We start from the raw sequence: 12,181 nt of genomic DNA, 5'->3' as shown, positions 1-12,181 counted from the left end.
CCTATAAGCTGTCTTACACAACCCTGCATCCACACAAAGCCCCATGAAAATCAATGAGGTCTGCACACATGAAGCAGTTCACAGGACCCGGGCCTCAACAGAAGAAATTGATAGTGCCTGACCTGACATTCCCTATTAACCCCCCAGGGAAAGGCCAGATATAATGTCTTCCCTGAAGTCTTTCAGTTGCTTTTCCTGTCAAGTCACTGTACCTGCCTTGTTTCCCCAGGCTCCATAGATCTCTGGTGTTGTTGCCCTTTCAAATAATGCTGGAGATTTGTGTACATGCTATTAGTGTGGCTTTCATATTGCACATTATCTGATGGGCTCAAAAAGCAATGGATTAACCTCCTTCTGTAAACAAGTACTAGAATGCCTGTATTGAGCTCTGAACTCAATGGGTACTGTGAGTGCAGAACGCCACTGAAAAATCAGACCATTTTTGTTTAGGTGCCTGAATCTGGATTTTGTTCTCCATTTTTCAAATAAAATTCCCTATGTCTTGGCACTAAGCATAAGGACTTTCAACCCAATGAGAAGCTTTTAGGACTACGTTCTGGTAAGGGTATTAAAAAAAATAGCTTATCCTGGAAGGGTAATTACCACCATGTCTTGGCCCCATAAAGGCCTAGCCTATGAAAAACTACTTCACAGTTCATTTACAAGAAAAAATGTCTGAATGATTCCTGAAAGTTCCTAGAACACATTCACTGTTTGTCTGCAATGTTTCAACTTATGTTTAAGTGTTCTAATTACCTAATCAAACAAACATGACAATATTGTTTATGCATACCTTGCAACTCTGGCCCCAACATAGTGATAAGTGCATTTAAACAGCGACCAAGGCTCTGGTGAACTTCAGCATAAGCAGGAGGCACAGTCAACAACAACATGACAACAAGAGATAGGGTAGGTTCCACATGCACATGATATAGAGGGCCAGCTGAATCTATTATCAGTGACAGAGAATGCAGTGCCCAAGTCTGTAAAATAAAAGATGTAGGCATGTCACACCTATATGTAATAAAATAAACCTAAGAGCTGCTTTGTGAAGTCTGTGATTAAAATAAAAATTAATACATGGGTACAACTAGTGCTCTGAAGTGGAAAGGGAGTGGATGGATGAAGACGCTACAGACAATTTGTTCTTCATAACAAAATATCTGGAAACTGTGGCTCTTCTTTGATAAATATTGTAAGGAAAATTCTACATTTTGGAGTGGCACAACTGGTTAACACCGTCATCATTAGTACCTCAATGGCAACCAATTTCTTAGATTAAGTGTAATGTTAGTCCCACACTAAGTGCTGTAATTTGCAGATATAAATTTTTTTTTCATTGTTTCATGAGCAAGAATAATGGAGTTACAGCAAGTATGAAGGCAGAACTGCTAAAGAGTATATTACATAAGGGCTTGTCTACACTTACCGGGGGATTGATGCGTGGTGATCAATGAATCAGTGGTCCATTTAGCAGGTCTAGTGAAGACCCGCTAAATCAACCGCAGATCGATCTTCCGTTGACTCCTGTACTCCACCAGATTGAGAAGTGTAAGGGAAGTGGATGGGAGAGCATCTCCCATCGACATCGCATAGTGTGGATCCTGCGGTAAGTAGACCTAAGCTAGGTCAATTTGAGTTACGCTATTCATGTAACTCAAATTGCAGAGCTTAGATTGACTTTTCCCTTTAGTGTAGACAAGGCCTTAATCTCAGTCACTTTGCCCTACATTCAAACCCATTACGTTACTTTTGTAGTGATCCTCTGTGTATGGAGGATAGTAGATAGAGGTGATAAATTTAAGTCTACTATTCAGTCTATTTAAAAGGGCATGTAGGGGTTTTTAATCACTTAAACTTTAAGGAGTTTTGATGTATACCCCTTTTTATTTCAACATGTGATTAAAATATCCTTCCCAGAGGGACCATGGCATATGAAGTGTTAGCTCAGGAAGAACCATGTGACCATCTTCACAACGATTTGACTCATGAAAGCAAGCTGGTCTCTGTAGCTAGTGCAGCACACTAGCTTCAAGCTATTTACTACATCATCTTTATAAAAGAAAAGTGCTAGGAAACAGACAGCTTTGCAGACACAAAAAATTATATACATATGAAAAGAAAAAGAAGGCACTATCTAATCAAACAAGATTTAGGTGAATGTACATCAAATTCAAAACAATAGTATGAATTCAGGAATTCTGCTGAAGGAATTGTTGTCTAATCTGCTCTTACATGTAAGAAGAACTTTTACTCCCAAAAAACAATTGGTTCTGTTTTAATATCTACAGAGAGGGCAGATATTTTGAATTATGTGACGAAGTACCTGTACATCAGGAGAAGTACTGTCCTGAGATAAGGTATAAAGGATTCCAACACATGCATTCAGGTGCTGAGTAGAGCCTATTCCTCCTAAATATCTATACAGTGATCCCAGAGCCAAAGAATGTCCTGTTCTTGTCACCACATCCCTAGCAGATTTCAGCCTGTTAATTTCAAGGAGAAAAAAAGTTGTTAGATAGCTGATACTGCCAGGTAATCTTTATACATAGTAGATTTCAGTGCTTTGGTTGCAGAATGCAATCAGCAAAAGATTTTGTTAATCATTATGTTGCCAGAATATGTAAAGACATTTTAGTACTACTTATCTCCTACCCCAGAGTTGCACCAAAATAACAAAGGGGCATTTCTCAATTTAAACAGAGGGTTGTGAAAAACTGGTACTAGCTAGGATATGCTGACAATCTTTTAACTCTGCCAGTTGAGCCTAGAAACAGTAACATACAAGATTATTTTCTGTGGGGGAAAAACCCACTAAAAAAAACTACAAAAGATTTATTAAATTTAGGACAAAACACACACTATATTATTCACTTCATAATCGTGTTATTTCTTCAAACATGACAAAAGCAGAAACATTGTCCAAACTAAGAAGATTGCAAATTTCTAAGCTTAAAAAAAAAAAAAAAAAGAGTACAATAGCAAGACCTCATTCTACTCCCTGGACAGGATTACCACTCTTTTGTATGTGCAGTTAGGGACTGACACCCTTTTACGAACTTAATGCTTTTCAACATTTAGCCTATTACAAAGTTTCAACCAAACCAATCCAATCTTCTTGACACACACTCAGCTGAACTGGCTGGACAGGATTATAGGTCTTTTAAAATTGACAACATTTTTAATGCAAGTGTCCTGCCTTCTGAATTTTTCCTCCACATTCTTCCACCATTTTGATGCAACTGTGATGCAAACTCTTCTGTATACAGGATAGATCAAATTAATCTGGATCTTAAATTTTACATTTGAAAAAAGAAGGAACAAATTCAGGATTATGTTTCAGTCTCTTTTTCCTGCTCTGAATTCAGCCAGTAAACTAATGATACTCAGACCTCAGTGGTTCAGGAGCCAAATTAGTGATCAACATTACTCAAAAGAGCCACAGTAATGCGATCCATGAACATAAGAACGGCCATACTGGGTCAGACCAAAGGTCCATCGAGCCCAGTATCCTGTCCTCTGACAGTGGCCAATGGTTGGTGCCCCAAAGGGAATGAACAGACAGGTTATCATCAAGTGATCCATGCCCTGTCACCCAATCCCAGCTTCTGGTAAACAGAGGCTAGGGACACCATTTCAACCCATCCTGGCTAACAGCCATTGATGGACCTATCTTCCATGAATCTATCTAGCTCCCTTTTGAACCCCATTATAGTATTGGCCTTCACAACACCCTCTGGCAAGGAGTTCCAGAGATTGACAGTGCGTTGCATGAAAAAATATTTTCTTGTGTTTGTTTTAAACCTGCTACCTATTAATTTCATTTGGTGACCCCTTGTTCTTGTATTATGAGACGCAGTAAGAAACACTTCCTTATTTACTTTCTCTACACCAGTCATGATTTTATAGACCTCTATCATATTCCCCCTTAGTCGCCTCTTTTCCAAGCTGAAATGTCCCAGTCTTATTAATCTCTCCTCATACGGAAACCATTCTAAACCCCTAATAATTTTTGTTGCCCTTTTCTGAACCTTTTCCAATTCCAGTATACCTTTTTTGAGATGGGGCGACCACATCCGCATGCAGTATTCAAGATGTGGGCCTACCATGGATTTATATAGAGGCAATATATGATATGATATTTTCTGTCTAATTCTGAATTCTGTGTGAATTCATTGTTTCATTTACTATAGAACTAAACATTCATATTTAAAAAGTATGTCTAGAGAAATATATAATTATTCTTCTTCTCACAGCAAAATGAATAAGTACTATTATTTTATGAACTACAATTGTTTAATAACATAGTAAAAGCATCCTGATTGGTTAATTAAATTACAGTGTTTTAATATCATATGCTGTAAAGAGCCACAGTCTGAGTATCCATGCTGCAAACTCTGTACTTGGAATCAATCATGTTAGCTAAGTAAGGGAAAGGTTTCATAGCTTCTCAGAATCACTTTTTCAATTATTGTCCTTATGTGGTTCCATTTTATTGTTGTTAATTATCTAGCCAGATTTCCAGTTTGAGACTGTGACAATAGTGTCATCAGACTGTAGTCTGCTGAGTCACTAAAAAGTTCCTTCAAGTGTTTTCCAGTCAACCAACTTCCCAAATGTGCTTTAACACTCTGTTAGGCGTTACTTTTTAAACCAGAAAATTTTAAATGTACGCTGAATACCTGCCCATACATTAGAAGTTTAGGATGACTGCATTTGAAAAGACCTACTTTATCATATTTTTCTTTATACATTATATGGCACCTTCAACAGCCTGCTACTACATTCTGTGGTTTTCTTTTTAGACAAAGAATCAATGTGCCTTGTGTGGGCACCTGAAGCTATCAAGTCATTTTTCATATATGACTGACCATCTTGTATTAACAAACCTCTATTTTTATTTCTCCAACTGCAATATCTAGCAGTGCATACAGGAGTTCAAAATCTTTCAGGAAATTATATGCAGGGTGAAATGCTTCAATCATTCCTTCAAATTCTCATTTTGTGCTACACTGTAAGTGATACCAGTAACACAAAACAGTATTAAAACAAGTGCAATTTTTTGCCTCCCAAGTGTTTTTATGGCATGGTCACACATTGATTTTTGCCATTTTTAGATGAACACAGATTGCTCCTGAATTACACTGCTGAAGAGCTGCTGGAAGGCCTAGAATAGGGACTTAAATGGTCATCACTGCTGCATTTTAACAATAAAAGTAGCATAAAATTGTCTCACTTGCCAAACTCAATGTTCTGCTCTTATTACTTTAATAAAATTTCATTTGATGTCCAAATAAACAAGGAAATCTGTTTTCAGCATTTTGAAATGAAAAGAAATCCTTTCCATCTTGCTCCTCAACAAATTGGTTTACATGTTAGTGTAGAAGAATTATCTGCTTTCATTACTTCACTCCTTTCAATCGTTGTTTCCTTCTATTTGAGGCATATTGTCTCCAATAAATTCACACGTTATTGGTGATCAATAAACTGTAACCACTGGCTCTTACAGAATATAGCCGTGTTCACGCCCTACACACTGTTGTAATAATTTTGTACAAGGCATGTCTTGTGAGGTATCATTTAAAAACTCGTAATTTGCTCATCTATAATATGGCAAAATGCAAATAGCAGCATTATATGAGAAGTTATAAACATAAGCGGAAATCATAACTAAAAGTATGTTTTCCAGATAAGCCTAGGGAGAGGCTAAACCAGTTCCTCAGAAACAATGGTCAAATGGAGTCCTCAGCCAGCTGTAAACAAGGCTGATGGACCATTGCCTGTAAGTGGACATTCTTTGGCAGGAAGGGGGACAAGAGCATCTTAGCAAAGAAACAGCATGGAGTTTCCTTCCACACGGGCTACTTGTCGCCTTGCTCCCAGTTGGAAATGCTTCTCAAAAGGGGGGACAGAATTATAAAAAGAAGAGGCAGACACCTCAAGAGACCCCTCTCTTTCTCCCTGCCCATCACATTCATTGCACCAGAAGACACAAACAAAACAGATGTTGGACTCTGGGGGAGGGGTCGTGACCTGAGGGTTTGGTCAGTTATCTGCTGAAACATGTGGTGAGAAAACTTTGCTTTAAATCTAACATCGTTTGTTAAATTAGGCACCAATAAGTGTTTTATCTTTATTTTTCTTATAATCACCCCATATCCCCTCCTGTACCCCAACACTCTGCTCCAGCCCATGTTGAGAATATTTTGCTAGCTTGGCAGCTGGTAGTGTGGGAAGCTAAGATGTTTAGGTTTTTAGGATGGGTTAATTAGGCTTTGAGCTTTGTTTTGAGAAGTTGGCCTTAGCTAGTTCTATGAAGTTACAGCTGCAAGTGTGTTAAATTTGTTAACCAATTAGCAACTGCTTGCTTGCCTGCTTTAAGAGTATAAAGAGCATGCTAAAAATAAATAAAGTACTCTCTGCTTATAATCACATAAGTTGTCAGACTCTGTCCCTGCTCCTCTGCAATGCAACAAGCCCAGAGCCCTCTCCTGCACCCAAACTCCCTCCCAGAGTTTGCACCCTTCGCCCCCTCATTGACCTCAACACCCTGCCCCAGGCTCAGCCTTGAGCCCCCTCCAACACTGCAAACCCCTCGGCCCCAGCCCAGAGCCCGCACCCCTTCCGAACCCTAACCCCCTGCCCCAGCAGTGAATGTGAGTGAGGATGGGGGAGAGTGAGTGATGCGGGTGGGTGGAGTGAGCGGGCAGGGCCTTGGGGAAGGGGCAGGGTAGATCCTGGGTTGCCCTTAAATTCAAAACGTGATCTTGGGCGTAAAAAGGTTAGAGACCACTGTCCTAATAGGTATAACAAGAACCTAGATAGTTTCATAATCAGTATGGTCTTATTTATTTGTGGTAGCATTCATTATGTGCTAGGCACTCTCCAGACACTTTAGGACAGTCCCTATGCTTAGAGGATTCAAAATCTAAGCATTTCCTTTTAACTTTACAATACTTAAAATTTCCAATTACAGAATGAAATCAGAGCCTAAATGTTTCCATTATCACAGAAAAACAAAAACAAAAACCAACACTTGAAAGTATTTACTTGGAGATATCAATGTTTTAAAGTAACAGAAATTTAAAATGAAAAAGTCAGAGGAAAAAAAACCTTGGTTTTTAAAAAAAAAAAATTCTTCCCTGCCACACCCAGCCATGCCATACAACAAAACACGTTATATAAATGCATGGATTTCAAGCCTCTGAAGTGCAGCTATCATGAAACAAGTTAGCCAGAAAGTTTCAGCTTCAATCCTGCATTTCCTTATTTTTGTCAGAAATATCTCACAAATATTAAAACCATTTCTGTATATAAATTACCTTCAAATCAGGCTGACTTTTTGTATTTTTTTAAAGACTTGCTAAATCTTATTTATACCATTTAATAAAAATATGTTGACAGAAAATGGTGTGTCTATTTTGTTCTTACAAATTTAACATTTTACAAGTTTACCCTAGTGCAGATCACCTGTATAAAGCCCTCTGCAGCACCTAAGCTTTGTGGTGGGGTTGAGCTGGTGGTAGAATGAACACCCAGGTAGGCCTCCACACATCTTCCATGTTGTCTCCTTGCCACTACTGAATAAGCCAACACAGAAAGCTTTTTCCTTCATATATCAGAGTACCAGTATAGCAGAAGCTGCACGGAGATGAATGCTGTGGCCCTGCGTTTAAGGATGGATTTCACCTATCTGGTTTCCCTCAAATCCCAGTACTTGACTTGCATAACGACCAAATGCTCGTGCTTTATGTGAGTGAAGTGATTTTTACCCATGTGAATGTGACACACACACACACACACACACACACACACACACACACACACACACAGTTACCAGGCTATTACAGTGGTATGTTATAATGATATACAGTAGAACCTCAAAGTTACAAAAAACAGAGCGTTACAAACTGACCAGTCAACCACAGACCTCATTTGGAACTGAAAATATTCAAATAAGCAGCGGCAGAGACCACCTCCCGCCCCCCCCCCCCCGGCCAAAAAGAGGCAAATATAGAGTACAGTACTGTATTAAATGCAAACTACTAAAAAAAATTTTTTTTTAAAGATTTAACAAAGTCAGGAAACTGTTTCTGTGCTTATTTCATTTAAATTAAGATGGTTAAAAGCTGCATTTTTCCTCTGCATAGTAAACTTTAAAGCTGTATTAAGTCAATGTTCAGTTGTAAACTTTTGAAAGAACAACTATAATGTTTTATTTAGAGTTATGAACTCTATTCCCGAAGTGTTTGTAACTCTGAGGTTTTACTGTGTTAAAAATGGTGCAGCAGCCAATTTTCAAGTATTTAGATTGAACGTACTCAACTTCCATGGATGCCTGCATAATTTCTTTCTTTAACAGGTCTTTTTATAGTAACAGAAGCACAAACTATGTGCATAAATTTGGCAATACTTTTGCCATACATTTAAAGGTATCCAAGATTCAACCACAGATATGTTATTTTATAGGAATTAATTTCCTTTAATATTATGAATATTGAAGCCATGTTGCGTTTGGCTCAAGTTTATACAAATACTTGCAATGACAACTTAATACAAACATTTTTTAAATGACTTACTTGTCAAAACTAACTTGGGCCAATCCAGCAGTGAAGGCACTGTCAGCAACCACTTGTGCCAGTCTGGCCAGAGATTCTGCAGCAGCACATCTTAAAAGTGGGTTATTGCTTTCCAAGGCACCCATTACTAAAGTCAGTGCAGGTCTTCTAACTTCTTCGGGACCTAAACTTCCCTTGCAGCTAGCCAAGTGCTAAAAATAAATTATTTAATCATTGAATTGGTAAGACTGCATAATAAAGATCATTTTTCCCTTTTAAATATTATGACTCAGCAATAAAAACAAACATACATAAATAATTTGGTTTCCTCAGTGAGCACACTCTATTTAATATCACTCAACTGTGGGGCAACTATATTTATATGCCTCCTTCTTTGCGACTAACATGCATAACCTCCAGGGAAGTACAGTATACACTGATAAGCAACATAATATACTCAAAGGCATGACACTTCCACCATTTCAAAAATAATCCTGATAAAAGAATTAATGAATTGGCTTTTCTCCTGCGGTAGTCTACAATAAGTAAATGCTTGTAGCAGAAAACCTGGGAAAGAACATTAGGACGAAAAACACTTAAGGAAAATAAAAATAATTATATAGATTTTAGAAGTTCTAATGAGAGCACATGCATGTGATAGAGACTGATGGAGAGCATCTAATAAAAACACTAGAATTTAATCAAGCAGAGTTCAATGAAAATAGGAATTGTCAAACTTCCTGTGGTCTGGGACCTGGCTATTTTGGAAGCCAGCTAAGTCTCTGCAACTCTCCTAACAGAGCTGTATTCCAGTGATAATGCAGATAGGTAGATCCAGGCATAGACTACCTGCTACTCTATTTAAAGTGTTCCATGGAATAATGTAATGTCTTTACCAGATCATACTAAGCCCAAACCTGATAGCATTCAGATTGAAAAGCACAACATACCTTTAAAATAAAGAAATTATGTTCATTTAAAAAAAAAATCAGGCCTAGTCTACACTAGGAAATTAAGTCGCATAACTACGTCAAAACCAGGGATTTGAAAAATCCATACCCATAAGCGACACAGTTAAACTGACCTAACTCCTGGTCCAGGCAGTGCCAGGCTAAATTCTTCTGTCAACCTAGCTACCGCCTCTTTTGGAGGTAGATCAGCTAGGCTGATGGGAGAAATCCTCCTGTCAGCATAGGTAGCATCTTCACTGAAGCGTTACAGCAGCACTGCTGCAGTATTTTAAGTGCAGACAAGCCCTCATTATGAACAGATACCCTCTTCTGAAATTTAGCAAAGCCGGAAGATCATGTCCACGCAGAATTTTAAGAACATCTCCACCTATTGCTGTAGCATCTGAGTTTTACCATTACACTGTTAAAATTTGACTGTGCCGATTCTGGCGAATACCAGTGGAACTGCACGGGTGTGAGATGTCCCTAAAACTCTCAGTGTAGATGCAGCCAGAGAGGAAAGAATAATTTTCACCTTCTATAATTTTCCATAATTCTGGTTGCCACATAACATAGTTAAGGTGCCTATCACCACAATATCCAAGGGCAGACTAGAGAACGCTAATGCAGAAAATAAAACAGGTCCCTTTATGATGACAACTGTTGATCTTACTTAATATCAGCACATCTAGAGACAGAAAACATTCCACATTATATTTACAGATAGAAGGAAACCGGAAAGTTACACAAGAGCTAGGCATAAAAGCATCTAACAGCCAAAAGGTCTGTTAGAAAAGAAAAGAGGCAATCAACTCCAGAGAGTTCTATCTAAAGTATTACAATGTTACAGAGAATTATCTATTTACTATTTTTTATTTTTTTATTTTGTATTTGTAATGGAAAAGCTGTTAATCTTGGTAGACCTTGGGTAATAGCACTCTTGGTTTCTCCCTAAATCTGGAGAAACACCGTTACAGAAATACAACATATCCTTAAGAAACATATCAATTATTTGGTTCTGCTTAATTGCTTTTAAGAGCTAAGTTTGCTCAACTCTAAACGTCAAGAGGGAAAGAGAGAACAACCTTTCTTGAAGCTCAGGCAATAACAAACAAAGCCACCAAACAATAAGACATTAAAATATAGAATTCCTGAAAACTGGGGTGTTGTGAAACAAATATAAATAAAAGGCAGTCCGTAGTATATACTGTTGTTATATTGTTATACTACTCTGAAACATCAAACAGAGGACGGAAAAAAGAATGATGAATTGACCAATGGGAAACATTTTTATCAAAATATAATGCACTTTCAGGAAACATCAATGAGATTTTAATGGGAAAAGTAAAAATGACCCTTTGTACATTCACATATTTGGAAAGGTGTTTTGACAAGCAGTCATTTCCAAATGAACAACATGTTATACAGCTACAATGATCACTACTCATGCTGCTAGAGGAGAGAGACAGGTTTCAGTTAGCCTTTGAAATGTACATAAAAGTATACTCGGCCTATTTTTCTTCTCACTTTCACCAGTATACCTCCACTGACTTCACTGTAGTTACTCCACTTTTACACAAAAATCAGGTATTGTGTTTCTAGAGTTTGTTTGTTTAAGAGAAAGTTTTACCAGATATTTTACCATACTGGTGGTTTCTCTCTGAATGAGACAACCACTTGCACTAGCAATATTAGTTGACCAGTGCCTCTGACTTCTCTGTTCTGTGCTGGCATACTGCCTCCTGCTCCACCATTTCCATCATCCTTCCTCATGGAGCACCTTCCTTCCTTAGTGCTGCTATCTACACTTTCTGACATCCAAGATTACCATGCCTATTCCCATAGTTCCAACTGTGAACAGGGTGTTCCTAGAGTACTGCTATTGAAGAATCTGTTTTCATGGATAGGAGCACTACAGGACTGGCTTCATCATCTCCACTCTTTTCTCCACAGGGCACTCTAGATAGGACGGTGAGCAGGAATCGTCCCCACTGGCAGCATGCTATAGAGTTGCTCCAGGTGCCAAAGAAAGAGAGCAAGATCCCTGCATCCGTACCAATAGAGTCCAAACTAGCACTTCATGCAGTTTGGCGAGTGTAAAGAAAGCCTATGGCTAGAGATGGGACACTAGATGGGGAGGGTTCCAAGTTACTACAGAAATTTTTTCCTCCCGCTGTCTGGCTGGGATGTGCTCATGGTCTAACTGGTCGCCATATCTAGGACTGGTAAGGAATTTTTCCCCAAGTCACACTGGCAAAATCAAACTTTTTTTTTTTTGCCTCTCTCTGCACTTGCTGGTTTGACCTAGACTAAATGGTGGATTCTTTGTAACTTTAAAGTTGCATTTTAAACATTGAATCCTTAAATCAAGATTTGATGACTTCAGTAACTCAGCCAGAGGTTATGAGCCTATTACAGGAGTGGGCAGGTTGGCCTGCAATGTGCAGAAGGTCAGACTAGATGATCATGATGGTCCCTTCTGGCCTTAAAGTTTATGAGATAAAGGGGTCCCCCACTGCATCAATTTTCCCTCTGGCATAGTAGAGCCCTACTAACTCCTTTTCAAAGTGAAGTATAAACCCTGCCCTCCCTTACTAACTGGGCATTAGAAGAGTTTGCAAAGGATTCCTCCCTCTTTCATTGCAGGAGTTAAAAAATGGTCACTGAGACCTT

The 12,181-nt window shown here is 38.5% G+C and overlaps 1 protein-coding gene and 1 long non-coding RNA gene across 4 annotated transcripts in view; one reads left to right on the top strand and one right to left on the bottom strand.

Moving 5' to 3' along the window:
• HEATR5A (HEAT repeat containing 5A) overlaps nt 1–12,181 on the bottom strand; it is a 131,917-nt gene that overhangs the window by 48,918 nt on the left and 70,818 nt on the right. For all 3 annotated transcript variants that reach the window (XM_045016018.1, XM_045016016.1, XM_045016017.1), the window contains 3 exons: nt 8,580–8,770; nt 2,327–2,486; nt 794–983 (listed from right to left, as the gene is read on the bottom strand). In XM_045016018.1, coding sequence (XP_044871953.1) covers nt 794–983; nt 2,327–2,486; nt 8,580–8,770 — 541 coding nt within the window. The remainder of the gene's footprint in view (nt 1–793; nt 984–2,326; nt 2,487–8,579; nt 8,771–12,181) is intronic.
• Nucleotides 1–12,181, top strand: part of LOC123369932 — a 71,083-nt gene that overhangs the window by 26,244 nt on the left and 32,658 nt on the right. The window lies entirely within an intron of this gene.

The sequence above is a fragment of the Mauremys mutica genome, chromosome 4 (genome assembly GCF_020497125.1).
Source record: "Mauremys mutica isolate MM-2020 ecotype Southern chromosome 4, ASM2049712v1, whole genome shotgun sequence".
In the NCBI taxonomy this organism is placed as follows: domain Eukaryota; kingdom Metazoa; phylum Chordata; order Testudines; family Geoemydidae; genus Mauremys; species Mauremys mutica.
The sequence above is the reverse complement of the archived record's forward strand: the minus strand, read 5'-3'. Positions and strand labels throughout refer to the sequence as shown.